Source organism: Oncorhynchus nerka, linkage group LG4 (genome assembly GCF_034236695.1).
Source record: "Oncorhynchus nerka isolate Pitt River linkage group LG4, Oner_Uvic_2.0, whole genome shotgun sequence".
Lineage (NCBI taxonomy): Eukaryota > Metazoa > Chordata > Actinopteri > Salmoniformes > Salmonidae > Oncorhynchus > Oncorhynchus nerka.
The window spans coordinates 50,246,652-50,272,796 of NC_088399.1; the positions used below are offsets into that span (position 1 = coordinate 50,246,652).

Sequence of the window (26,145 nt, forward strand, 5' to 3'; positions counted from 1 at the left end):
TTTCACTCCCTCCTCTCTACATTTTCCTCTTCTCTCTCTGCTGCTAAAGCCACTTTCTACCACTCTAAATTCCAAGCATCTGCCTCTAACCCTAGGAAGCTCTTTGCAACCTTCTCCTCCCTCCTGAATCCTCCTCCCCCCCTCCTCCCTCTCTGCAGATGACTTCGTCAACCATTTTGAAAAGAAGGTCGACGACATCCGATCCTCGTTTGCTAAGTCAAACGACACCGCTGGTTCTGCTCACACTGCCCTACCCTGTGCTCTGACCTCTTTCTCCCCCTCTCTCCAGATGAAATCTCGCGTCTTGTGACGGCCGGCCGCCCAACAACCTGCCCGCTTGACCCTATCCCCTCCTCTCTTCTCCAGACCATTTCCGGAGACCTTCTCCCTTACCTCACCTCGCTCATCAACTCATCCCTGACCGCTGGCTACGTCCCTTCCGTCTTCAAGAGAGCGAGAGTTGCACCCCTTCTGAAAAAACCTACACTCGATCCCTCCGATGTCAACAACTACAGACCAGTATCCCTTCTTTCTTTTCTCTCCAAAACTCTTGAACGTGCCGTCCTTGGCCAGCTCTCCCGCTATCTCTCTCAGAATGACCTTCTTGATCCAAATCAGTCAGGTTTCAAGACTAGTCATTCAACTGAGACTGCTCTTCTCTGTATCACGGAGGCGCTCCGCACTGCTAAAGCTAACTCTCTCTCCTCTGCTCTCATCCTTCTAGACCTATCGGCTGCCTTCGATACTGTGAACCATCAGATCCTCCTCTCCACCCTCTCCCTGGGCATCTCCGGCGCGGCCCACGCTTGGATTGCGTCCTACCTGACAGGTCGCTCCTACCAGGTGGCGTGGCGAGAATCCGTCTCCACACCACGTGCTCTCACCACTGGTGTCCCCCAGGGCTCTGTTCTAGGCCCTCTCCTATTCTCGCTATACACCAAGTCACTTGGCTCTGTCATAACCTCACATGGTCTCTCCTATCATTGCTATGCAGACGACACACAATTAATCTTCTCCTTTCCCCCTTCTGATGATCAGGTGGCGAATCGCATCTCTGCATGTCTGGCAGACATATCAGTGTGGATGACGGATCACCACCTCAAGCTGAACCTCGGCAAGACGGAGCTGCTCTTCCTCCCGGGAAGGACTGCCCGTTCCATGATCTCGCCATCACGGTTGACAACTCCATTGTGTCCTCCTCCCAGAGCGCTAAGAACCTTGGCGTGATCCTGGACAACACCCTGTCGTTCTCAACTAACATCAAGGCGGTGGCCCGTTCCTGTAGGTTCATGCTCTACAACATCCGCAGAGTACGACCCTGCCTCACACAGGAAGCGGCGCAGGTCCTAATCCAGGCACTCGTCATCTCCCGTCTGGATTACTGCAACTCGCTGTTGGCTGGGCTCCCTGCCTGTGCCATTAAACCCCTACAACTCATCCAGAACGCCGCAGCCCGTCTGGTGTTCAACCTTCCCAAGTTCTCTCACGTCACCCCGCTCCTCCGCTCTCTCCATTGGCTTCCAGTTGAAGCTCGCATCCGCTACAAGACCATGGTGCTTGCCTACGGAGCTGTGAGGGGAACGGCACCTCAGTACCTCCAGGCTCTGATCAGGCCCTACACCCAAACAAGGGCACTGCGTTCATCCACCTCTGGCCTGCTCGCCTCCCTACCACTGAGGAAGTACAGTTCCCGCTCAGCCCAGTCAAAACAGTTCGCTGCTCTGGCCCCTCAATGGTGGAACAAACTCCCTCACGACGCCAGGACAGCGGAGTCAATCACCACCTTCCGGAGACACCTGAAACCCCACCTCTTTAAGGAATACCTAGGATAGGATAAAGTAATCCCTCTCACCCCCCTTAAAAGATTTAGATGCACTACTGTTCCACTGGATGTCATAAGGTGAATGCACCAATTTGTAAGTCGCTCTGGATAAGAGCGTCTGCTAAATGACTTAAATGTTAAATGATGTAAATGTAATTTATGGATTCTTGGTCAAGATATTTCATAACAGGATTGGGGTTGGAGGTGACAGATGGTAAAGCTTTACCTTCTCCTGCTCACTTCAACAATGCGTACAGGTCCCATAGCATAGAAAACAAGGACATGACTGGCAACCCGTAAGGGCAAAGCAGAAGCACTGACACATTCTACTGTCTGGGCACAGGCAATAACCTGGTATAATAAAACGGTATACCTAATATGCTGTCCATCATATCATTTCAGGGACAGTCAAGAAGACATGCTGTATATGTAGCTCTGTCTTCTGTCCCATTGGCCACTTTGTTTGAAATATAAATACCTTCACACAATAAGTTCACATACAAGTATGACACATTTTTGGAACTTTCTAATATTATACTCTTTTCAAAATCCAGATGTCCCATGGACAGCTATTTACGATTCATGTATTCAAACAGGAATCTCCTTCAGTAAATATTCAACTTAACACAGGCATGAGCCTCGATCGATCGATAGATCGAAAGATAGATAGATACAGTGTGGCAAAAAAGTATTTAGTCAGCCACCAATTGTGCAAGTTATCCCACTTAAAAAGATGAGAGAGGCCTGTCATTTTCATCATAGGTACACTTCAACTATGACAGACAAAATGAAAAAAGAAATCCAGAAAATCACATTGTAGGATTTTTTATGAATTTATTTGCAAATTATGGTGGAAAATAAGTGTTTGGCCAATAACAAAAGTTTATCTCAATACTTTGTTATATACCCTTTGTTGGCAATGACAGAGGTCAAACGTTTTCTGTAAGTCTTCACAAGGTTTTCACACACTGTTGCTGGTATTTTGGCCCATTCCTCCATGCAGATCTCCTCTAGAGCAGTGATGTTTTGGGGCTGTTGCTGGGCAACACAGACTTTTAACTCCCTCCAAAGATTTTCTATGGGCTTGAGATCTGGAGACTGGCTAGGCCACTCCAGGACCTTGAAATGCTTCTTACGAAGCCACTCCTTCATTGCCCAGGTGGTGTGTTTAGGATCATTGTCATGCTGAAAGACCCAGCCACGTTTCATCTTCAATGCCCTTGCTGATGGAAGGAGGTTTTCACTCAAAATCTCACGATACATGGCCCCATTCATTCTTTCCTTTACACGGATCAGTCGTCCTGGTCCCTTTGCAGAAAAACAGCCCCAAAGCATGATGTTTCCACCCCCATGCGTCACAGTAGGTATGGTGTTCTTTGGATGCAACTCAGCATTCTTTGTCCTCCAAACACGACGAGTTGAGTTTTTACCAAAAAGTTATAGTTTGGTTTCATTTGACCATATGACATTCTCCCCATCTTCTTCTGGATCATCCAAATGCTCTCTAGCCCTGGCGGCGTAGTGTGTTACTGATGGTAGGCTTTGTTACTTTGGTCCCAGCTCTCTGCAGGTCATTCACTAGGTCCCCCCGTGTGGTTCTGGGATTTTTGCTCAACATTCTTGAGATCATTTTGACCCCACGGGTGAGATCTTGCGTGGAGCCCCAGATCAAGGGAGATTATCAGTGGTCTTGTATGTCTTCCATTTCATAATAATTGCTCCCACAGTTGATTTCTTCAAACCAAGCTGCTTACCTATTGCAGATTCAGTCTTCCCAGACTGGTGCAGGTCTACAATTTTGTTTCTGGTGTCCTTTGACAGCTCTTTGGTCTTTGCCATAGTGGAGTTTGGAGTGTGACTGTTTGAGGTTGTGGACAGGTGTCTTTTATACTGATAACAGGTTCAAACAGGTGCCATTAATACAGGTAACGAGTGGAGGACAGAGGAGCCTCTTAAAGAAGAAGTTACAGGTCTGTGAGAGTCAGAAATCTTGCTTGTTTGTAGGTGACCAAATACTTATTTTCCACCATAATTTGTAAATAAATTCATTAAAAATCCTACAATGTGATTTTCTGGATTTATTTTTCTCATTTTGTCTGTCATAGTTGAAGTGTACCTATGATTAAAATTACAGGCCTCTCTCATCTTTTTTAAGTGGGAGAACTTGCACAACTGGTGGCTGACTAAATACTTTTTTGCCCCACTGTAGGTAGGTAGGTAGGTAGGTAGGTAGGTAGGTACGAATAGTTTGCCTAATTTCAGTTTATGTGACAAAACAAGCAATGCATAGTGTGGAGAATCATTGCATCATCTAAACCGCTGTGAAATAGTATTTTCAGCTGTTTGAAGCTGGTATACAAAACTGAAAGTAAATTTAGATGCAAAAATGAAACAGAAAGGGAAGCGTAGAATAATGCACATAGAACAGATCTACGCTTTCAATGAGAATGACAGATCTATAACTCATATTTCTATGTGAATTTGGTCAGGTAGACCAAAAAGTTACAAATTGCAGCTTTAATTCAATACAGTATGTACATATAAAACATGAACTATGGACATTTACACATTGTGACAACCTCACAGGAAAGAGAAGGATGATTGTGTACCATAATAACGTGCAACTCATGTATTTGATCGGATGAAATAGTTTTCACTTCATTTATATTTTATAAACCCTGGGTTAGTTAAATTTGACTCTTGGGGTGTGAAAACTATTTGAGCTAACGATGGTTTTGCAGATGTTAAAATCAGACTTCAAAATAAGGAATTTGAGTTAGCTAGTAACACTTGGACATATTTATTGATGGAAAAAAAACAATGATTGAAATTCATGATTTTGTCATCCAAATAAAAAAGGAAACCTCACCTTATATCCACCCCTATAATATACTTCAGAGTAAGGTTATACTTAAGTGACCATGAAGAATCCTCCCAAAAATTACAAAATGAAAACCAGTAAAAATGTGTCTCACTCAAAGTTGAATATAATATTTTTACTACCAAAGTAGCCTAGACATTTCAGTCAATATGTTGCAGAATGTTAGCAATATTATTTTTACAGCATGGATAACAGGGTTGGGTCAATTCAGGAAATACACTAAAATTCAAACTCGAATTCCAATTCTCTTCAATGCTTTTCAATGAGGAAAATGTGGAATACTTTCTAAATTGACTGGAATTGCCCCCAGCCCTGATGTATAATATCAATAAAATACATCATAAATACATCTTATAAATTATATTCTTCAAGATAAAAAAACTTTTTTTTATACAGTAACAATCAAGATTTCACAGACTGAACAGAAACCGCAGGGCACTGCATGAAACCATAACGCTCAGCAAAAATTATGGCATCATTAACACCTCAATTCTGCCTCAAAATACTGTAGTTCCATGTTCTCACCATACAGTAACACTTTTAGCAGTTTCTCTAGGAGCGGTGGTTCAAGTACCAAAACTCTGCACAATAAAGTGTGAGATGAGATCTTGGGAGTAAAAGAATTACATCAAGATCTCATCTTCCTATGCCAACTACTCTACCATCCTAATCCCCCATGTCTCCCTACCCCTTATAAGACAATGATATGATAAGTGCTCTCTGAAAAAAAATGTGAGTTGTTGTAAGGCTCGTGAACAGAAGATCCCATGGAAATATCGGACTAATATCTGAGCCCTTTTAATTATGTCATAATCGTACGGCTGCTCATAGTGACATAGTTCCTCTATGAACAGTCTTCTAAAGTAAATATGTTAAGTGTTGTTGACTACTGGCACAGTTCTCCTTCTTGTAATCGAAATGATGCGCAGCGGAGTTTGAAAATGCGTTGAAGCAATCAAATGCAGGGCACAGCAAGCTCTTTCTGTTCTACCACCATTAAACATAGTGCTATAAAAAATAAAAATTTGAAAAAAAACAAAAAAACGCTCAATCTCCCCAGCGGGCAAAGCTGGTTGAAATGGCATCATTACAACCAGATTTACAACCAGTAACCAGTTTTGCCCGCTGAATCCACTATCTCCGCTATCTCTCCTTTCAGACTCTTGCAGCAAAAACAAGGTCCAGAGTCCTATAGGTGAAAAACTAAAAACACTGGGGTAACCATCCCCCAAAAGATCACAACATCATAAACAGTTTATCAAATCCTCTTAAATAAATAAATAATTACTAGTTCCTATTGGGTAAGGGCGGAGACAGGGGCGTAGACCAGGGAATTAATGGTTGGTTGTGCAGTGCAGAGTTGCACACAAAATTGAGTTAGGTTAGCTAGGCCCCTGTCCCATCCCTATTGCCCCCTTTCTCTCTCTCTCCTCCTCCTCCATTGGGGATAGATAGGCTACATAATTGGCGTGTTGGGGTAGTTCCAATAGCTGGGTGTAACAATACCAAAGCCGCCTGCTGCCCGCCCTCAGTCACACGACGCTGTCCTGCAGCAGGGGCTCAAAGTCCTCATCGCTGGTCGGCACCTGCGTGTCCTCGTCGCTGCCCGGCAACGGGGTGTTGATGTGGACGCCAGCGAGCGTGGAGGTTTCCTTGGAATCGGCGCAGGTTACAACTGGAGACTCAGTGTGTTCGGGGATAAACAAGGCTACCAGGAACGCCACGACAACCGTGCACGAGCCCAGGAGGAAGGGAGGGCCGGGGATCAGTGATTTCTGTATGGAGAGAGACAGTATATTATAGATATGAAGAGTTTGATTCCAAAACAAGATATAGCCATTTTCAGAAATGTTGTCAAATTGACATGATTTAAAAACACATCTTGTGAAAGACCTAGAGCTAGAATTCTTTCATCTTACCATGACATGAGTTAGTGAAAACCCAGACATGATTTTGACCAGGTATACATCGACCAGTTAAATCAAGGTGAAAGCTATGATCCATTATTGATGTCAATTGTTAAATTCACTTTAAATCAGCAGAGATGAAGGGGAGGAGAAGGGTTAAATAAGTATTTTTAAGCCTTGAGACAGTTGATGTATGGATTATGTGTGTGTATCATCCAGATGGTGAATGGGCAAGACAAAATATTTAAGTGCCTTTGAATGGGTTATGGTGGTAGGTGCCAGGCGCACCAGTTTGTGTCAAGAACTGGACGCCGCTGGGTTTTTCACGCTCAACAGTCTCTCGTGTGTATCAAGAATGGTGAACAACCCAAAGGACATCCAGCTAACTTGACACAACTGTAGGAAGCATTGGAGTCGACATGGGCCAGCATCCCTGTGAAATGCTTTCGACAACTTGTAGAGTCCATTCTGTTCTGAGGGCAAAAGGGGGGGTTGCAACCCAATATTAAGAAGGTGTTCTTAATGTTTTGTACACTCAGTGTATACTGCAAGGTCATTTTATTTTAGAGTGACAAAATGCTATTTTTCCACCCCAAACAACAGAACTCCCGATTGGGTTTTAAACAGTTACATGTAATAAAGTAGGCCTATCTATACATAAATAAATATGAAATGATCCCAAACAGTAAGTCTGATTACATGTAAAATAGCCTTTTGAGTGACTAAAATATAACCCATAATCTTTATTGGGGCTAGAAATGTTCAAACTAGCAGGAAGTTTGAAAATCCAGGAGTCGATGGAGCTGTTGGAGGAGGGAGATCAGAGTGAGATGTTGTTCAGGTGTATTCTGCACCACACTCGCCCTGAAGAGCGTGTCATCAGTCCGGTGAAACCTGTGCCGGCTCCATGCACCAGGCCTCCAGTGCGCTTCCTCAGCCCGGTACGTCCTGTGCCGGCTCCCCACGCTCGTCCTGAAGAGCGTGTCATCAGTCCGATGAAACCTGTGCCAGCTCCAGGCACCAGGCCTCCAGTGCGCCTTCCCAGCCCGGTAAGTCCTGTGCCGGCTCCCCACACTCGCCCTGAAGAGTGTGTCACCAGCCCTGAGCCTCTGCGCTGGTGCACAATCCAGGCGCGGCCTCCAGTCCCGCTCCATGGCCGGAGCCTTCCTCTGCACCGGTGCCCAGTCCAGGCACGGCGTCCAGTCCCACTCCATGGCCGGAGCCTTCCTCTGCACCGGTGCCCAGTCCAGGCACGGCGTCCAGTCCCACTCCTTGGCCAGAGCCGTCCTCTGCGCTGGTGCACAATCCAGGCGCGCCCTCCAGTCCCGCTCCATGGCCGGAGCCTTCCTCTGCACCGGTGCCCAGTCCAGGCACGGCGTCCAGTCCCACTCCATGGCGGAGCCTTCCATAGGCCAGGGTATGACTAGGGGGTGTTCTAGTCTTTAATTTCTGTTGGTGTGAGTATGGCTCCCAATTGGAGGCATCTGATGATCGTTGCCTCTAATTGGGGATCATACTTAGTGTGGTCCTTCTCCCACCTGCGTTGTGGGATATTGTTTCGTTTAGTGCTTATGTGCGTTAAGTACTGCACGTTCGTTTATTTATTTGTTCTTTGAAGTTTCACCTTAATAAATATGTGGAACTCTACGCACGCTGCGCCTTGGTCCGCTCATTTCTACAACGAACGTGACAATCACATAGCGATTTATTGTATCCAGAGTATACAATGTGTTCTCTCTTTTTGGATATTTAAGCAATTAAAAAAAATGTTATGGGAGTTTTACGGGGTTTTCTGCTAGGATAAAACACAGGAAGGTTTTTGAGTTTTATTATGTACACTTTAGGAAAGTATTTAAGGATTAATAAGGACGCAGTTGTTTGCAGTGTTTCCCGCCGCTGGATCTTGGTTTTCTCCTTTTCATGAACATGTTTAGAAAGTTATCTTTCGGCCAACAGGAACAGATATCACAGACTCCAAAAACTGTTGAAGGGATCCATAATAATCAAAAGGTCAAAAAGTCCATGACACTCAAAGCTAACATAATGCTAGTTAGCCAATGTGCAAACAGCTGAGATAGAAAGCTTTCTATCACTGCAGGTTAGCCATATACAGTGCAGTGCCTTCAGAAAGTATTCGCACTAGTGATGTAATTATAATGTCAAAGTCAAATGATGTTTTCCTCAATGTTTACAAATTAATAAAAAATGAAAAGCTGAAATAAGTTCAGGAGTAAAAATGTGCTTAACAAGTCACATGCTGCTAACATTTACAAGTGACTTTGTGCAATTAACAAAAGTTTTGATGCATGCTTGTCTGCCCTGCGAAGATAGGGGAGGAGCACAATGGCCGAGAACAGAGGAGAAAAGCGCAAGGAAATCAAAAGATGTCTGTACATCTGCCACTGCTAACTCATCCGAAGGGCTTTGACTTCTCAAACACTGCAGAAAGCTTACACAATATGATGCCCCGTCACCTTACTAATTTAGTAACTTACTTAGATAGCAAGCTAAACTTAGGTGTCACGTTAACGCAAAATGTGTTATTTTTAATACAGGAAAGAAATATTAAATGTGTAAGATTTCTCTTGCTGCATTTTGTAAACGCAGATCTAAAATGCTTCTTATTGTAATTTCTGCCCAGCATCAGACATCGTGCTTCTACACCTGCATTGCTTGCTGTTTGTGGTTTTAGGCTGGGTTTCTGTACAGCACTTTGTGACATCAGCTGATGTAAGAAGGGCTTTATAAATAAATTTGATTGATTGATGAAAACTGTCTGAAGGCACTGTATCTAGAGAGTTGGGACAACTTTTCTATTTTTTTAAAATGTTGTTCTAATTCTAGGCATTCGGAAACATGGCATTTAAAAAATATATATTCCCTGTGTAATGATAATCGGATGAGAACATGGCTGCCATAGAATGTTGTCGTGTCATGTAAATGCATCATAATGCAGAAAACCCAATGTCCCAACTCTCTATACACATGGCTCTGGATATAGCTCATTTTGGTATGAAACAAGTGTGTCGCATATCGCCTTTAGCAACAAAAAAAATGTTGTGGTATCCAATTGTTAGTCGTTACTGTCTTGTCTCATCGCTACAACTCCTGTACGGGCTCGGGAGAGGCGAAGGTCGAGAGCCTTGAGTCCTCCGAAACGCAACCCAACCAAGCCGCACTGCTTCTTAACACAGCGCGCATCCAACCCGGAAGCCAGCTGCACCAATGTGTTGGAGGAAACACCGTACACCAAGCGACCTGGTCAGCGTGCACTGCGCCCGGCCCGCCACAGGAGTCGCTAGTGCGCGATGAGACAAGGATATCCCTACCGGCCAAACCGGCCCTAACCCGGACGACACTAGGCCAATAAAAAAACACATTTTAAAGAACATCTAAAGTAAATGTTATAAAAGTATGAGAACAACCATAATTCATACACATAGAAAGGGATCCCGAGCATTCATTTCAGACAGTGACCCACGAGCATTCATTTCAGACAGCAACCCATGAGCATTCATTTCAGACAGCGACCCATGAGCAATTTCATTTCAAAATGTGTGTTTATCGTGTTTTGTGAATCAAACCCTTCAGATATAACTTGTTTTTCTGTAGGAACTTGATTTCACATTCATATAAAACACAAATAACATAATCCATCTCTGAATAAAGAAACAGAATGATTCAGGATTACAGCTAAGGAAAGATTGCAAGTGCTTACTTGTTATAAATATGTTTTAAAGCTAAAGAAGATAGATGTATACGACTAGTCTGCCTGGCCCGAGAGGCAGAATGAGAATGTGATATTGGTTTTAGTAATCCATTTACCTCAGCCGGTGGGTTTATAGGTATAGGGTCGATGGGGTATTCTCCCTGGATGGGGTCAATGGTGTTCAGCTCTACGTTGAACATGAAGAAGATAAGGCCATACAGCGCTGGGCCCAGACCGTTACACAGGCCCCGGATACCAGTGATCATTCCTTGCACCAGACCTGAGGAGAGAAAGGTTAGTCGTTTATTTGTCAGTAACGATGTGTAAACACATGTAGCTACATAGACCATCTGCGGTTCCTGGGCAGAACACACAAAACAGCATGACATCACAGAAAACACAGCATATACATAACCATCCATGAGGGTCTGGTTCTGATAAATAGTCTATTATTTAAAAAAAAACAAATTCAAACGATAACAGGATTTGTCTGCTATGAAATCAAACAGTCCACTTTAAAAACATCCATGCATTCATACGCTGTGATGTGTCTTAATGGAAAATGGTAGTAAAAGAAAAAAATGTCTCCAAAAATTAAATAACATTTATTCACTTTCAAAAAAGGGTAACGGCGGAGGAAAGGTAGTACCGTAGAGAACGGGATGAATGGATAGATTACATACAGTAAAGGGCAATAAGGGGAATGTTTTATTTACCCTGCTTATCTGGGTCTGCGCTGTGAGACACCAGGGCGCTCACTGCAGGAAAGGTGATACTAGACATGGCTGCTACTGCACCCGCTGCCCACATCATCCTAAAAGCCACAGCGAGAGAGAAAGAGACACAGAGGAGACCGTGGTTAGCTACAGACACATACCGTACGAGACATCACTTAGCTAAATGGACCCACTCTAAGGAGTCGCACCCTCATGACCAGCCCTACTGAGCATGCTCAATGATCTTTGACAAAAATCGATTCCCGATCCTCCTTCTCTTTTCTTTTCATTTTAGATAGATTCTAAAGACGGGGTGGGGGGGAAGATATACCAGTAGCTACATAAACATACACATTTTGACATGTAACACATTTTAGGACAGCTCTGTAGATCATACTCCACTAACCACAGTGAAGAGAGAGTTAAAGGTGACCCACCATGGCTCTGACCCAAAACCGTACCAGGCCAGCTGTAGAATCTGGAAGCCCAGCCCCAGTAGAACTGTGTTCTTGTTCCCGATCGTTCTCATCAAGACTGTCAGGATAAGTGTCTGCAACGACAAATAATCAATGAATCAAACAAAATGTATTTATAATGCCCATTTTGTATCAGAAGTTGTCATTGGTGCTTTACAGATGGCCAATTCATTTCTTCAGAAATATTGTATGCATAGGAATGACACGAGTTGCTACATTACATTAGAATGCTTTTCTTTTAAGTAGGATAGACCGGGCTATGTCGACATGATGTACATCTAAACGTGGAGCTCGATTAAATACATTCCAAAGGACAGTCACACAGTTGAACTGAGACACATGCTGTTAACCTAAGAAACGGATTGTTCGTTAACACATTGCAGTTCCCCACAGACACAGTTAAATGGACTAGCAGAAGGTCACCATTGAGTCAGATACGTACCTGGGCTATGATGGAGAGGATTCCAACCACCCCGATGAACACCGCGATCGTTGCCGATGAGAAGTTAATGACCTGAGTCGGGGTAGAGAGAGAAAAAAAAGAAAGAAGGAGAGAGAAAGAGAGAGAAAAAGAGAGAAAGAGAAAGGACAGAGAGAAAAAAGAAAGAACGAACGATAGAACGACAGCATTAGCCTCTCTTTCTCTCTTTGCTCCAAGGGTCCAATGCAAAGTAACAGAACTATGCTAAATGACTAGCACTTGAATGTGCTCAATGGAGATAGAGCTGTACAAGTGGATCTAAAAAGAACAGCGAAAGAACACTCTCTATAATTATAGTCACCGTACTAAAACGAACTGAACCAGAGGTACTTTGAACACTGTGCATTGAAATAACTTTGCTGTTCTTCATCTCTTGTTGTTGCACTTGTAGTTTATGTAGATGATGTTATCATTTGCAATTATGGCATGTCTTTCTTAATTTCCCCTAAGGGGATAAATAAAGTTTTACTGAATTGAATCTTATGTTTACTGCCAGATGGTGCAGGTAAATGTAGAGGAGTTGTTCTGCCTAAGATACAGGACAAGCTGGATATTTACCTGTCTAAGGTAGAGAAAAAAGCTGGAGTATTGGCCCGCTTCGGGTAGGTAGGACAGGAACACGGTTATACAGATGAGAAGAACCGTGGGATCCTTCCCCACTTTCCTCATCGACTGCAAACAAGAGATAGACCAAAGACTTTTAAACAACAGAGAGACACCAAAGTCTTTAAAAAAAGGACACACCCTAATGAAACCATTAGCTGATGTAGCCTTCTCAGCATAGCATGGCATGTCATGGCATAGCACTCACCTGGAAGGGGTCGGCCTGCTCCCAGGTGATGGGTGCACCCCAGGTGTTGAGCCTCATCTTCTCCGGGAGGGACTCTGGCACGGCCAGCAGGATGAAACAGATGTCTGCCAAAGCAACCAGTGTAGCCACCAACACCACCAGGTTGTCACCGTAACACGCGGACAGGTACGCCCCGATGGCTGGACTCGTCACCAGGCTGGCAGCAAACGTAGCCGATACCTAGGGACACAGGAGGAGAATTTAGTTTCAAACACAGTTGTTTCGAGGTCAGTTTATATTTCATCATGATAGTCCACTCAGTGACAATTGTCACTGTTTTCCATCAAGTCCTGTCGTATGTTTTGTGTTGTGTAATTTTAGAATTGTATGGGAGCCAATAGCTGTCAACGACCCAATTGTCAGGGATGCAGTATTTTTTTTTTTTACAAGTGGTTGAGCTACAAAGGAAACGGAATTTATGTTCATTCAATGCCAGGGCTCAAAATACAAAGAGAAAAGGGAGGAAGAATTCAATGGGATATGGTATACTACGAGCATTTGGCTGCACCTGCTACCATCTACTAATCATGCTGTGACCTCAAGGGATCCATCATGACACAACAGTATGAGATATGAAAACCACCGTGTGAAGGATAGGCTTGCAGAAACGTGACACTACCAACATCTATTCTCAGCACAAAAGGGCACTTTGCATGACCCTTATAGAATTACAGAACTTGATCTTTACTCACATAGATAGAAAAGTTAAATGATCCAGTACCCTCTTCCCCAATCGACATGGGAATCAAATGAGACAGATACTGGGCATCATAATTAAAAACTTTTTACCAATCCGTATGCGGTGCTTCTCTCATGCTCCTCCGTGACATCAGCGACATAAGCGAAGATGACAGAGAAGGTGACAGAGAAAGCCCCTGACATGGAAATCGCTGCAAAGTACCACCTGAGGGAGGGAACATTGTCAGTTAGACTCTTTTCAAACTACCAGTCAGTCACATTCAAGCAAGAGAATTTCACCCCATGTACTTGACAAATAACATCAACAAATAATCATTCAGACTCTAAAGATAAAGATTCCGTGACCGATTCCATGACAGTCTTAAAGTGTTTACCAATTACAAATGCTGACTAAAATTGGTTTTTAAAAAAGCTATATGGTGGTATGTGCATGAGGGATAATACAGTATTTTAATCTAAAACAGCACTGTTACATTTGGACAAAGACTACACTCTTAGACAAAATTTGTGAGGGATAGGGTTCTACCATCTGAAGATCCCTTTTTGGAAGACAATGGTTCTTTGTAAGGCAAAGCGTTCTACCTAGAACCTTTAATTTCCTAAGAACTGTTTTTTGGAAGAAGGGTTCTTTGATGATTCTTTGGAAGGCAAGAAATATTATTTGGAATAGAAGAAAGATTCTTTGGAAGGCAAGAAAGATTCTTTAGAAGGCAAGAAAGATTCTTTGGAAGGCAAGAATGATTCTTTGGAAGGCAAGAATGATTCTTTGGAAGGCAAGAATGATTCTTTGGAAGGCAAGAATGATTCTTTGGAAGGCAAGAAGGGTTCTACATACAGAGCATTCTGAAAGTATTCAGACCCCTTGACTTTTCCACATGTTGTTGCGTTACAGCCTTATTCTAAAATGTAATACATTTTGAACAGCCATTTTTGCAAATATATATAAAAAATTAAAATAAAACAGAAATATACATTTACATAAGTGTTCAGAGCAATACTCAATACTTTGTTGAAGCACATATAGCACCTATAGCAGCGACTACATCCTCAAGTCTTCTTGGGTGTGACATTACAAGCTTGGGAGTTACTCCCATTCTTCTCTCCAGATCCTCTCAAGCTATGTCAGACTGGATTGGGAGTGTTGCTGCACAGCTATTTTCAGGTCTCTCCAGAGATGTTTGATCGGGTTCAAGTCCAGGGTCTGGCTGGGCCACTCAAGGACATTCAGAGACTTGTCCCAAAGCCACTCCTGCATTGTCTTGGCTGTGTGCTTAGAGTCGTTGTCCTGTTGAAAGGTGAACCTTGGCCCCAGTCTGAGGTCCTGAGCGCTCTGGGGCAGGTCTTCATCAAGGATCTCTCTGTACTTTGCTCCATTCATCTTTCCCTTGAGCCTGACGAGTCTCCCAGTCCCTGCTGCTGAAAAACATCCGTCCTCAACTGGCAGCTTCATTAAATAGTACCCGCAAAACACCAGTCTCAACGTCAACAGTGAAGAGGCGACTCCGGGATGCTGGCCTTCTAGGCAGAGTTGCAAAGAAAAAGCCATATTTCAGACTAGCCAAAAAAAATAAAAGATTGGAAAAAAAGTGTTACAGACAGACTAATCTAAGTTTGAGGTGTTCAGATCACAAAGAAAAACATTCGTGAGACGAAGAAAAAATGAAGATGCTGGAGTGCTTGATGCCATCTGTCAAGCATGGTGGGGGCAATGTGATGTCTGGGGGTGCTTTGATGGTGGTAAAGTGGGAGATTTGTGCATGGTAAAAGGGATCTTGAAGAAGGAAGGCTATCACTCCATTATGCAACGCCATGCCATACCCTGTGGACGTAGCTTAATTGGAGCCAATGTCCTCCCACAACAGGACAATGACCCAAAGCACAGCTCCAAACTATGCAAGAACTAAAATGACTGGCAATGCACAAACAATACTTTACAAAATGTAAACAATATAATTATTGAGATAAACCAACATGAGAGAAATATTGAACTTTATTACTGTTTCAATGGAACCAACCAAAATCATACAATTATTTAATACAAAATAAATGAATTTTTTTTTCATAATTATTGGCACTCCTCATTTAATACTTAGTGCCACCACCTCTGGCAAGGATAACAGCATGGAGTCTTTCCTGTAATGTTTGACAAGGTTAAGGAACACATTTGGAGGGATTTTGGACCATTCCTCTATGCAGATCCTTTCAAGATCCTTCACATTCTTGGGTTTGCGCTTATCAACTGCCCTCTTCCACTCAGCCCACAGGTTTTCGATTGGATTGAGGTCTACTGAGATGGCCATGGCAGAACATTGATTTTGTTTTCACAGAACCATTTCTGTGTGGATCTTGAAGTATGTTTCGGGTCATTGTCTTGTTGAAAAGTCCACCTGCGGCCAAGTCCCAGCCTTCTGGCAGAAGCAACCAGATTGTCAGCCAAAATTGCCTGATACTTGGTGGAATTATTTATGCCGTCATTCTTAACCAGTGCCCCTGGACCTCTGGAATTAAAACAGCCCCAAAACATCACTGACCCCCCCTCCATGTTTCACCGTGGGTATGAGGTGCCTCTCCTTGTATGCATCTCTGTTTCGATGCCAAACATGCCAAAGCTGTATCTTACCAAAACGTTCAATTTAGGTCTCATCTTACCAGAACACCTTCTTCCAGTCAAATTTTAAATGACTTTTGGCAAACTCCAAGGGCTTGGGGTTAGAAATGACTTTCTTCTGGCAACCCTTCCAATGTGCCTGTGGTTGTGGAGGTGGCGTCTGATGGTTCTTTTTGAAACCTAGTGACCCCAAGGCCTGCAATTCTTTCACAGTGATTCTTGGGGATTTTGCTGCTTCTCTCACCATACTCCTCCCTATCCTGGGGGGCAAAATGCATATGCGTCCTCTACCCGTGAGGTTTTCAACTGTTTCATATCTTTTGCATTTTTTAATAATTGCCCTGACAGTGCTCAGTGGTATATTCAATCGTTTGTGGATCTTCTTGTAGCCATTGCTTCAACACCTGCATTGCTTGCTGTTTGGGGTTTTAGGCTGGGTTTCTGTACAGCACTTTGAGATATCAGCTGATGTACGAAGGGCTATATAAATACATTTGATTTGATTACCAGATTTATGAAGGTCTACGACCATCTGTCTCCTTTGAACAGCCAGTTCTTTTCTTGTCTTTCATGGTGTTGGATGACAGCGGGATATTGCGTGTGTTACCTCATTTTTATACCCTAGTGAAACAGGAAGTGATGTAATGGCTCAATATAGTTCCTTAAGACTTAGATAAACTTAAATAAGTGGAATTTAATTTGTGGTTAAATTTTGGTAGATGTTATTTACAATAATCTTTAAGGGTGCCATTAATTGTGAAACCTTGATTTGGAGGACATTGATTTTTAATTAAATCAATACATTATTTTGGTTGGTTCCATTGAAACATTAATAAAGTACATTATTTCTCACATGTTGGTATTTTGAGTTTATCTCTATAATTATGTTGTTTATATTTGTTTAAACATTGTTTGTGCATCGCCAGTCAAGGGTGCCAGTAATGTTGGGGACCACTGTATTTAGGGGATAAGCAGTCAGCTGGTATTCTGTCTATAATGGAGTGGCCAGCACAGTCACCAGATCTCAACCCTATTGAGCTGTTGTGGGAGCAACCTGACCGTAAGAAGTACCCATCAAGCCATTCCAACTTCTGGGAGGTTCTTCAGTAAGCATGGAGTGAAACCTCTTCAGATAACCACAACAAATTGACAACTAGAATGCTAAAGGTCTGCAAGCTGTAATTGCTGCAAATGGAGGATTCTTTGAAGAAAGCAAAGTTTGAAGGACACAATTATTATTTCAATGAAAAAACATTATTTATAACCTTGTCAACATCTTGACTATATTTCCTATTCATTTTGGAAGTTCATGTATGTTTTCATTGAAAACAAGGACATTTCTAAGTGACCCAAACCTTTTGAACGGTGTATATATATATATATATATATATATATATATATATATATATATATATATACACATATATATACATATGTGTGTGTATATATATATATATATATATATATATATATATATATATATATATAAAATATAAATATATATATACACACACACACACACACACATATATATATATATATAAACATTGGGGAGGGGGGCTTGCCTGTTTTGCAGGTTATTTTAATACGTGTCACATATCAGTTTGCAAACAATGTAGAAAATGATATATATATCATTGAGTTAATAAAGCCGCATACAAACATGGACTGTTTCTTGTTTTCTTGAGTAAGGCAGCTCCAAAATGCAGGTGTTTCAGCCTCGCTCAGTGTTTTCTGTGGTGGTAAGGCACACCAGCAGAAAATAGGAGCATTGCACCGTGAATGACTCAGCATTTCACCGTGATTGGCTCAGTGTTCTGTCACTCATGGGGACACACGTCACCTGCCTTTAGTAAGGGTAGACATCAAGAATGTGAGCCCTTTGGGTCCTGCCATAGACTTAGATTAGAAGTGCCCTTCCAAAAATGCTCAAGGTCATTTGCCACATATAAAATGACGTCAAATCACGTTATATCTACAGTAGCTTTGATTGGATCATCAACATTAAATCAAGTAGACAATCTACTGGCAAATCCTTTTTAATCATTGTCATATAAAGAGAAATAATGAAGAGAAATTATAGATAAAACGTATCGGTGCTCATTAGCCATTGGACATAAAAATTACACAACAAGTTGGAAATCGCAAATTCAACAATGAGTCGTTTGGAAGGAATCACTGGCTAACTGCAAGTGTTGCAAAAAAATAAACATTAACGTTAGCCTGCTATTCAATGGTATGGCTGTGAGTTCCCACCATAAATCCAGAGAATGCCAGACTACGATGACAAAGTTTGATGACAAAATTTTCCCACAAAGGACCTCTGCGCCACTGTAATATGCAAGGGATAAATGTATACTGTCGCTAAGAAAGTAATACCAAGTGTATGTTGTGTAGTAAGCTGTTAGTAGACCATATGTGTCTCACCCTAATAATTTGGTCTATTTTCGCCAAAGCGGTATTGTAAACACATCACTGGTGGTCCGGTGAGTGCTTGTTTGGATACTTTCTGTACATCTTTGACAGTGCTACTGATAGTAGTGGTGGTGCATAGCTTGCACGTGCAAATTCAGCACATACAGGATTATATAATAGAATTGTGTTATTTGATGTGTTCAAATTAAAAGCTTATTTAACGCGTCAAATAGTGTTATATGATGTGTATATTTTTTGATACGCAAAGACCTAAATGGCGTTCAATGTGCCTCACCCTAATAATTTGGTCTATTTTCACCTCTTGATTTCGCCTACTGTTCTAACTTGGTGGTGCACCTAAAGCCTACAACCTGTTTCAGAGAAATGTAATCATTGAATATTGTAAGAGCTTTCATTGTCTGTTTATATGGCCCCTTTATTTATCCTACGGTTTTGACTTGTACAGGGAGTACACTGTAAGAACGGCCCAAGTTCTGAATTCAGTCGCTGCACATTTCAAAAGTGCTGATCAAATAGTTATATTGACTATGTCCGGCGTCGCTTGCTCTTTAATGTCTTAATCGAAATTACGGATTGCCTCTTATCTGCTTGTCGTTCACTTATGCCATAATTTGTACATCTCAATTGTCAGTAGACACCACATTTGTTTAAGTAAGTCAGCCATATCAGCTATGTTTTTTTTAAAAGCAGTAAATGAGGCTGAATTAACTGTTTTGCTACCAGACAAGGCTCTGCTGAAAGCCAGGTGTAGCAGTGGTAAGGTGTGGGGACTCTGCTGTTGGGACTCTGCTGTTGGGACTCTGCTGTTGGGACTCTGCTGTTGGGCCAGCTTTATGTAGGCCCTAACAGTTTGTGGGCACCGTTTGTCACCGTTATAGTGCAAGTCATGTCTTGTTTAGTGTTGTGTCGTGTAGTGGCTTTGCTGGCATGCATCCCACATTTTTTTGTTTGCCCCCAACAAGATTTACATGCTAAAATCGCCACTGAGCTGAGCTCAATTTTGAGTCTCATAGCAAAGTGTCTGAATAATTACGTAAATAAGGTATTTCTGTTTTTAATACATTTGCAAAAATGTCTAAAAACCTATTTTCGCTTTGTCATTATGGGGTATTGTGTGTAGATTGATGATAAAAAATAAATAAAAATTAATCCATTTTATAATAAGGCTGTAAAGTATCATAATGTGGAAAAAGTCGAGGGGTAAAAATACTTTCCAAATGCACGGTATAGACATAGGATTAGGATGCTGTACAAAGCATTTTAAGATATTACAACAAAAGCGATAAACAATACTTGTCCAGACTTTGCTGCTATGCTTGCAGATGTGCATGATATGCTGCGCCCCTAATCAAAAAAAGTATTTAATAACTTACAACATCCTATAGCTACCTTTTGGTTATTTTAACATTTAAACTAAAAACATGGTTTACAAAATTTTTTTGCACTGCATGGATCACTTGAGTGGTGCAAGGCAGCATTGCTGTGTGGTGCACTCAAAATGTCCTGCAGTTGAGTAGCCAACTTAGGCTACTGCTCAAATGTTACTGTAACAGGCTTACATTTTTCTCTTTTACATTTTGTTTTGCTGCAGTTAAAAAAAATATATATATATATATATACATTTTTAAGCTTTAAAAACTGAAGCCAGACTGCAACATTTTAGTAGCCTAGCTAGGACTGTGGCGTGTGTCTGTGCACTTTCCCTCCCCTGCGCGCTGTAAATGGGATGGGACACATGAAAGCAGCACAGTTGAAGTTTGAATTAATGATAGGAGCACATCAGGCTGCAATTTCATAAAGTAGAACTGTTGACTCATTTGTAAGTCGCTCTGGATAAGAGCGTCTGCTAAATGACTTAAATGTAAATGTAAATTTATACTCGCTTGCTTGTGTGTCCTACTTGGCCCGCAGGCCTTGTGTTGTGTCTACAGTCAATCACGGACTACAAGAAGAAAACCAGCCCAGTCACGGACCAGGATGTCTTGCTCCCAGGCAGACTAAATTACTTTTTTGCCCGCTTTGAGGACAATACAGTGCCACTGACAGGCCTGCAACGAAAACATGCGGACTCTCCTTCACTGCAGCCTAGGTGAGTAAAACATTTAAAACATTTAAACGTGTTAACCCTTGCAAGGCTGCAGGCCCAGACGGCATCCCCAGCCGCGCCCTCAGAGCTTGCGCAGACCAGCTGGCCGGTGTGTTTACGGACATATTCAATCAATCCCTATACCAGTCTGCTGTTCCCACATGCTTCAAGAGGGCCACCATTGTTCCTGTTCCCAAGAAAGCTAAGGTACAGTGCCTTGCGAAAGTATTCGGCCCCCTTGAACTTTGCGACCTTTTGCCACATTTCAGGCTTCAAACATAAAGATATAAAACTGTATTTTTTTGTGAAGAATCAACAACAAGTGGGACACAATCATAAAGTGGAACGACATTTATTGGATATTTCAAACTTTTTTAACAAATCGAAAACTGAAAAATTGGGCCTGCAAAATTATTACTTTCGCAAGGCACTGTAACTGAGCTAAACGACTACTGCCCCGTAGCACTCACTTCCGTCATCATGAAGTGCTTTGAGAGACTAGTCAAGGACCATATCACCTCCACCCTACCTGACACCCTAGACCCACTCCAATTTGCTTACCGCCCAAATAGGTCCACAGACGATGCAATCTCAACCACACTGCACACTGCCCTAACCCATCTGGACAAGAGGAATACCTATGTGAGAATGCTGTTCATCGACTACAGCTCGGCATTCAACACCATAGTACCCTCCAAGCTCGTCATCAAGCTCGAGACCCTGGGTCTCGACCCCGCCCTGTGCAAATGGGTACTGGACTTCCTGACGGGCCGCCCCCAGGTGGTGAGGGTAGGCAACAACATCTCCACCCCGCTGATCCTCAACACTGGGGCCCCACAAGGGTGCGTTCTGAGCCCTCTCCTGTACTCCCTGTTCACCCACGACTGCGTGGCCACGCACGCCTCCAACTCAATCATCAAGTTTGCGGACGACACAACAGTGGTAGGCTTGATTACCAACAACGACGAGACGGCCTACAGGGAGGAAGTGAGGGCCCTCGGAGTGTGGTGTCAGGAAAATAACCTCACACTCAACATCAAAAAACCAAGGAGATGATTGTGGACTTCAGGAAACAGCAGAGGGAACACCCCCCTATCCACATCGATGGAACAGTAGTGGAGAGGGTAGTAAGTTTTAAGTTCCTCGGCATACACATCACAGACAAACTGAATTGGTCCACTCACACAGACAGCATCGTGAAGAAGGCGCAGCAGCGCCTCTTCAACCTCAGGAGGCTGAAGAAATTTGGCTTGTCACCAAAAGCACTCACAAACTTCTACAGATGCACAATCGAGAGCATCCTGGCGGGCTGTATCACCGCCTGGTACAGCAACTGCTCCGCCCACAACCGTAAGGCTCTCCAGAGGGTAGTGAGGTCTGCACAACGCATCACCGGGGGCAAACTACCTGCCCTCCAGGACACCTACACCACCCGATGTTACAGGAAGGCCATAAAGATCATCAAGGACAACAACCACCCGAGCCACTGCATGTTCACCCCGCTATCATCCAGAAGGCGAGGTCAGTACAGGTGCATCAAAGCTGGGACCGAGAGACTGAAAAACAGCTTCTATCTCAAGGCCATCAGACTGTTAAACAGCCACCACTAACATTGAGTGGCTGCTGCCAACACACTGACTCAACTCCAGCCACTTTAATAATGGGAATTGATGGGAAATGATGTAAAATATATCACTAGCCACTTTAAACAATGTTACCTAATATAATGTTTACATACCCTACATTATTCATCTCATATGTATACATATATACTGTACTCTATATCATCTACTGCATCCTTATGTAATACATGTATCACTAGCCACTTTAACTATGCCACTTTGTTTACATACTCATCTCATATGTACATACTGTACCTGATACCATCTACTGTATCTTGCCTATGCTGCTCTGTACCATCACTCATTCATATATCTTTATGTACATATTCTTTATCCCCTTACACTGTGTATAAGAAGTAGTTTTGGAATTGTTAGTTAGATTACTTGTTGGTTATTACTGCATTGTCGGAACTAGAAGCACAAGCATTTCGCTACACTCGCATTAACATCTGCTAACCATGTGTATGTGACAAATACAATTTGATTTGATTTGATTTGACACATGTGCGCTAGCCTATTAACCATGTTATGACTGACTTGTGATCACTGCCCTTGCTAGTTTGATTGTATTGTGTCTAGTTAGAGTAGTCCGTTTTGTTAAAAATATTGACTCACTGAAACGGTGGTGGAGGCAAACAATGTACCAGGCCAGCTGATATTTACAACCTGATAGCAATAGTTTTTTGGACTACCAAGAAATGTATTGGTGTATTATACTAAGCATGCATTGGTATTAAGATTGTCTGTTTCATACTGTATACGCAAAGTAGTTAAACAGTTCCACTTTAAATACTGCCTAAGCATTCGTATTTCCCTCAGTGTTTCAACGTAACATCAGGAGTATGAGTAATCTGATTAATTTAAAAAGATAGGTGTGAGAATGTTTTAATAAGCAGAGTTGAGTGAGATTGTGTTATTTTTACTAGAGTAAAAGACTAAACCATGCCAATTATTAGCATATTTCCCAGCATGCTCTATTGAAGGTAGAATTTCAGAATTGTTTCAATATCTGTATTTTTGCATGTACAGTGAATGGTTGATAAATAGCATGCATTTTTATAAACTATTCCAATCTGTTAGTAGTTGGATTTATTGTACCCGTTACTGAGATTATTATTCCAGTTAAGAAGTTTCAGGTAGACTCTTCTCTACCATAGGAGTCATTTTCAATGCAGATTGCTAGTGATGTTACGTTTGATATAACGGAGCTCTGAGACATATGTCGAAATTGTTAACCAGTTTACTTCAAAGCAGTGTGCCGGTATCAATTTTTCAGACTCACGTGATCAATGACAACCGAAGTTTTGTTTAGTCAAACAACCACCTGAATGGTTTGATATTGGTTTCGGTAGAAAACATAAAGACTACCCTGCGTACGGGCTGCTCTGTTTGGGATGTCATATATAATAATTTGGCTGCTCTAAATTCTTTTGACCAGCAGGTGCCACTAGTGTACACTTTGTTGATCAAAGCCTTGAGTATTAACCTATTTTCGACACAATGGGCTGGATAGCCTCAATGCTTCAAGAAGCTTAGTTTCCCCATCACGAAGGATTGAGGGTGATCAAAAGTTTCAATTGTGAGATATCCTCAATCTGGCTGGATTCCAACAGGAATTACACTTCACATTCCAAAGTGAGCATTACCGTGCCTTGCAGGCCTGATGTGGCCTGTAGACAAGGAGTATAACTAGGCCCTCAAAGATAAGGCTTTAGATATATGTAATTTACTGTCATAAAGGCTTTTAACTTTAAAGGTTAATACGGCTGGTGCAAACACTCATTGAGGGTTCTAGGAAGAACCCTTCAAAGATTAAAGGGTTCTTAGTAGAACTGTTAATATCAAACCAAATCCAATTTTATTGGTCACATGCGCCGAATACAGGTGAATACCGTGAAATGCTTACTTACATGCCCTTAACCAAACAATGCAGTTCAAGAAATAGAGTCAAGAAAGTATTAACTAAATAAACTAAAGTAAAAAATGTAATAAAAAGTAACACAAAATAATAACTTGGCTATATATAGGAGGTATCGGTACCGAGTCAATGTGCGGGGGTACAGGTTAGTTGAGGTCATTTGTACATGTAGGTAGGGGTAAAGGGTCTATTCATAGATAATAAACAGCAATGTAAATAGTCCGGGTGGCCATTTGATTAATTGTTCAGCAGCCTTATGGCTTGGGGATGGAAGCTGTAATAGAGGGTTCTAGGAAGAACACTTCAAAGAGGGTACATAGAGGGTACTAGGTAGCACCAAAAAGGGTTTCCCTATGAGGACAACCCGAAGAACCCTATGTGGTTTTACTTTGACTCTTTGTCTAACTGTATATTTCATGTTTAAATGTGCTTATTGTTTAATTCTAATCAAATAAACAATGAATACTAAACCAAATCACAACAGTGATTTTTTTTCTTGGCCAGCAGAAACGGGCGGTCTTACCAGGGACTGAGTCTCATTAGCGGGATGGGGGCGCAGGTGAAGAACACAGTGACCAATAGGAAGGACCGTCTGCCCCACACGTCTGACAAGGCACCAATCAGAGGGGCGCTCATGAAGGACAGAAGACCCTGTTGAGGAGGAGGGTGAAGAAGGTAGGAGCCTCTGTTAAAATTGCCATGGTTACCGGGAACCCATAATGAGAAGGCTCATTCATCTTTAAAGGAAATGAGAGCGAGCTTGATTACAATCATGTTGCAGCACAAAAATGGCTCATTTTATGACCTATAATAAACCTACAATAAACATGCACTTGATATGAAATAATAAGATACTGAAAAAAGATCAGCTGGAGTACACAGAATAAAGAATGTGCTGCTTTTGTTCAACTCTATGGGGGGGTCCTCTGTAGCATAGAGGTGATCAATAAATGGCATTGTTGGTTCATTTTTTGGGGAGATATACTGTTCATAGTCTTTGCTAAATAGTTATTTCTAAGCCTGATGTCTTACCTTCACCCCTTGAATGAGACCATTCATCAGAAACGTGTGCTGTGGAAAAGTTTCATGTAAAACCTGCAAAGAACAGAAAAACCACAAACATCTTAAACAGGGCTGTTCGATGGAAAGGCTGCCAAGAAACCATAACAGTCACAGACACACACACACACACACACACACACACACACACAGTATTTTAACAAGACAAGAAACCTACCCTAAAAAACAACACAGGTGCGTTTTACTAGAACATTCAAAAGGGAAGGTTGACAGAGAGGGAAGGTGAGAATAGAAAGTAGAAGAGGAAAATAAGAGCAAGAGAAGGATGACTGTACAGTGTCAGAAAGAACAAGATAGAGAGCGATAGAGACCTATAGACAATTAGTATTTCTGTAATTCCTCATTACCTCCTTTCTCGCCTCCTTCTCAACCGTATTGGAGGGAAAGGCCAAGGGCCATCGGTCCCAATGAGTTTTGAGAAGATTTATCTCAGTTAACCGAGAACACTCTGGGTCCATATGTGTTAAGAGAAGAGATAGAATGAGGATCGGAACAGAATAGGAGTAAAAAGCTCCACCCTGTCTCTTTGCAAGTTAAGGGAAAGTCTATGGGCCAAATGTCCCCTCCACTTCCAAAATTTGAAAAGATGCTAACACCTGCGAAGTCATGATTTGTCCAAAGCACCAGAACAAATGCTGCTAATTATCTCACGCATCCCCTTGTATCATGACAGACCTCTGGTACCATTTACAGTTGAAGTCAGAAGTTTACATACACTTAGGTTGTAGTCTTTAAAACTCATTTTTCAACCACTCCACAAATGTATTGTTAACAAACTATAGTTTTGGCAAGTTGGGTTAGGACATCTACTTTGTGCATGACACAAGTAATTCTTCCAACAATTGTTTACAGAC

General features: G+C 42.1%; 1 protein-coding gene across 2 annotated transcripts in view; it reads right to left on the reverse strand.

Annotated features, from left to right (window-relative positions):
- Positions 1 to 4,606: 4,606 nt before the first annotated feature.
- The window catches only part of LOC115127043 (hippocampus abundant transcript 1 protein-like), a 41,568-nt gene continuing 20,029 nt past the window's right edge, over positions 4,607 to 26,145 (reverse strand). For both annotated transcript variants that reach the window (XM_029656695.2, XM_029656689.2), the window contains exons 3-12: positions 25,244 to 25,306; positions 24,735 to 24,862; positions 13,632 to 13,746; positions 12,804 to 13,022; positions 12,551 to 12,664; positions 11,954 to 12,025; positions 11,473 to 11,585; positions 11,036 to 11,133; positions 10,436 to 10,599; positions 4,607 to 6,478 (exon numbers count right to left, since the gene is read on the reverse strand). In XM_029656695.2, coding sequence (XP_029512555.1) covers positions 6,236 to 6,478; positions 10,436 to 10,599; positions 11,036 to 11,133; positions 11,473 to 11,585; positions 11,954 to 12,025; positions 12,551 to 12,664; positions 12,804 to 13,022; positions 13,632 to 13,746; positions 24,735 to 24,862; positions 25,244 to 25,306 — 1,329 coding nt within the window. In that variant the 3' untranslated portion in view covers positions 4,607 to 6,235. The remainder of the gene's footprint in view (positions 6,479 to 10,435; positions 10,600 to 11,035; positions 11,134 to 11,472; positions 11,586 to 11,953; positions 12,026 to 12,550; positions 12,665 to 12,803; positions 13,023 to 13,631; positions 13,747 to 24,734; positions 24,863 to 25,243; positions 25,307 to 26,145) is intronic.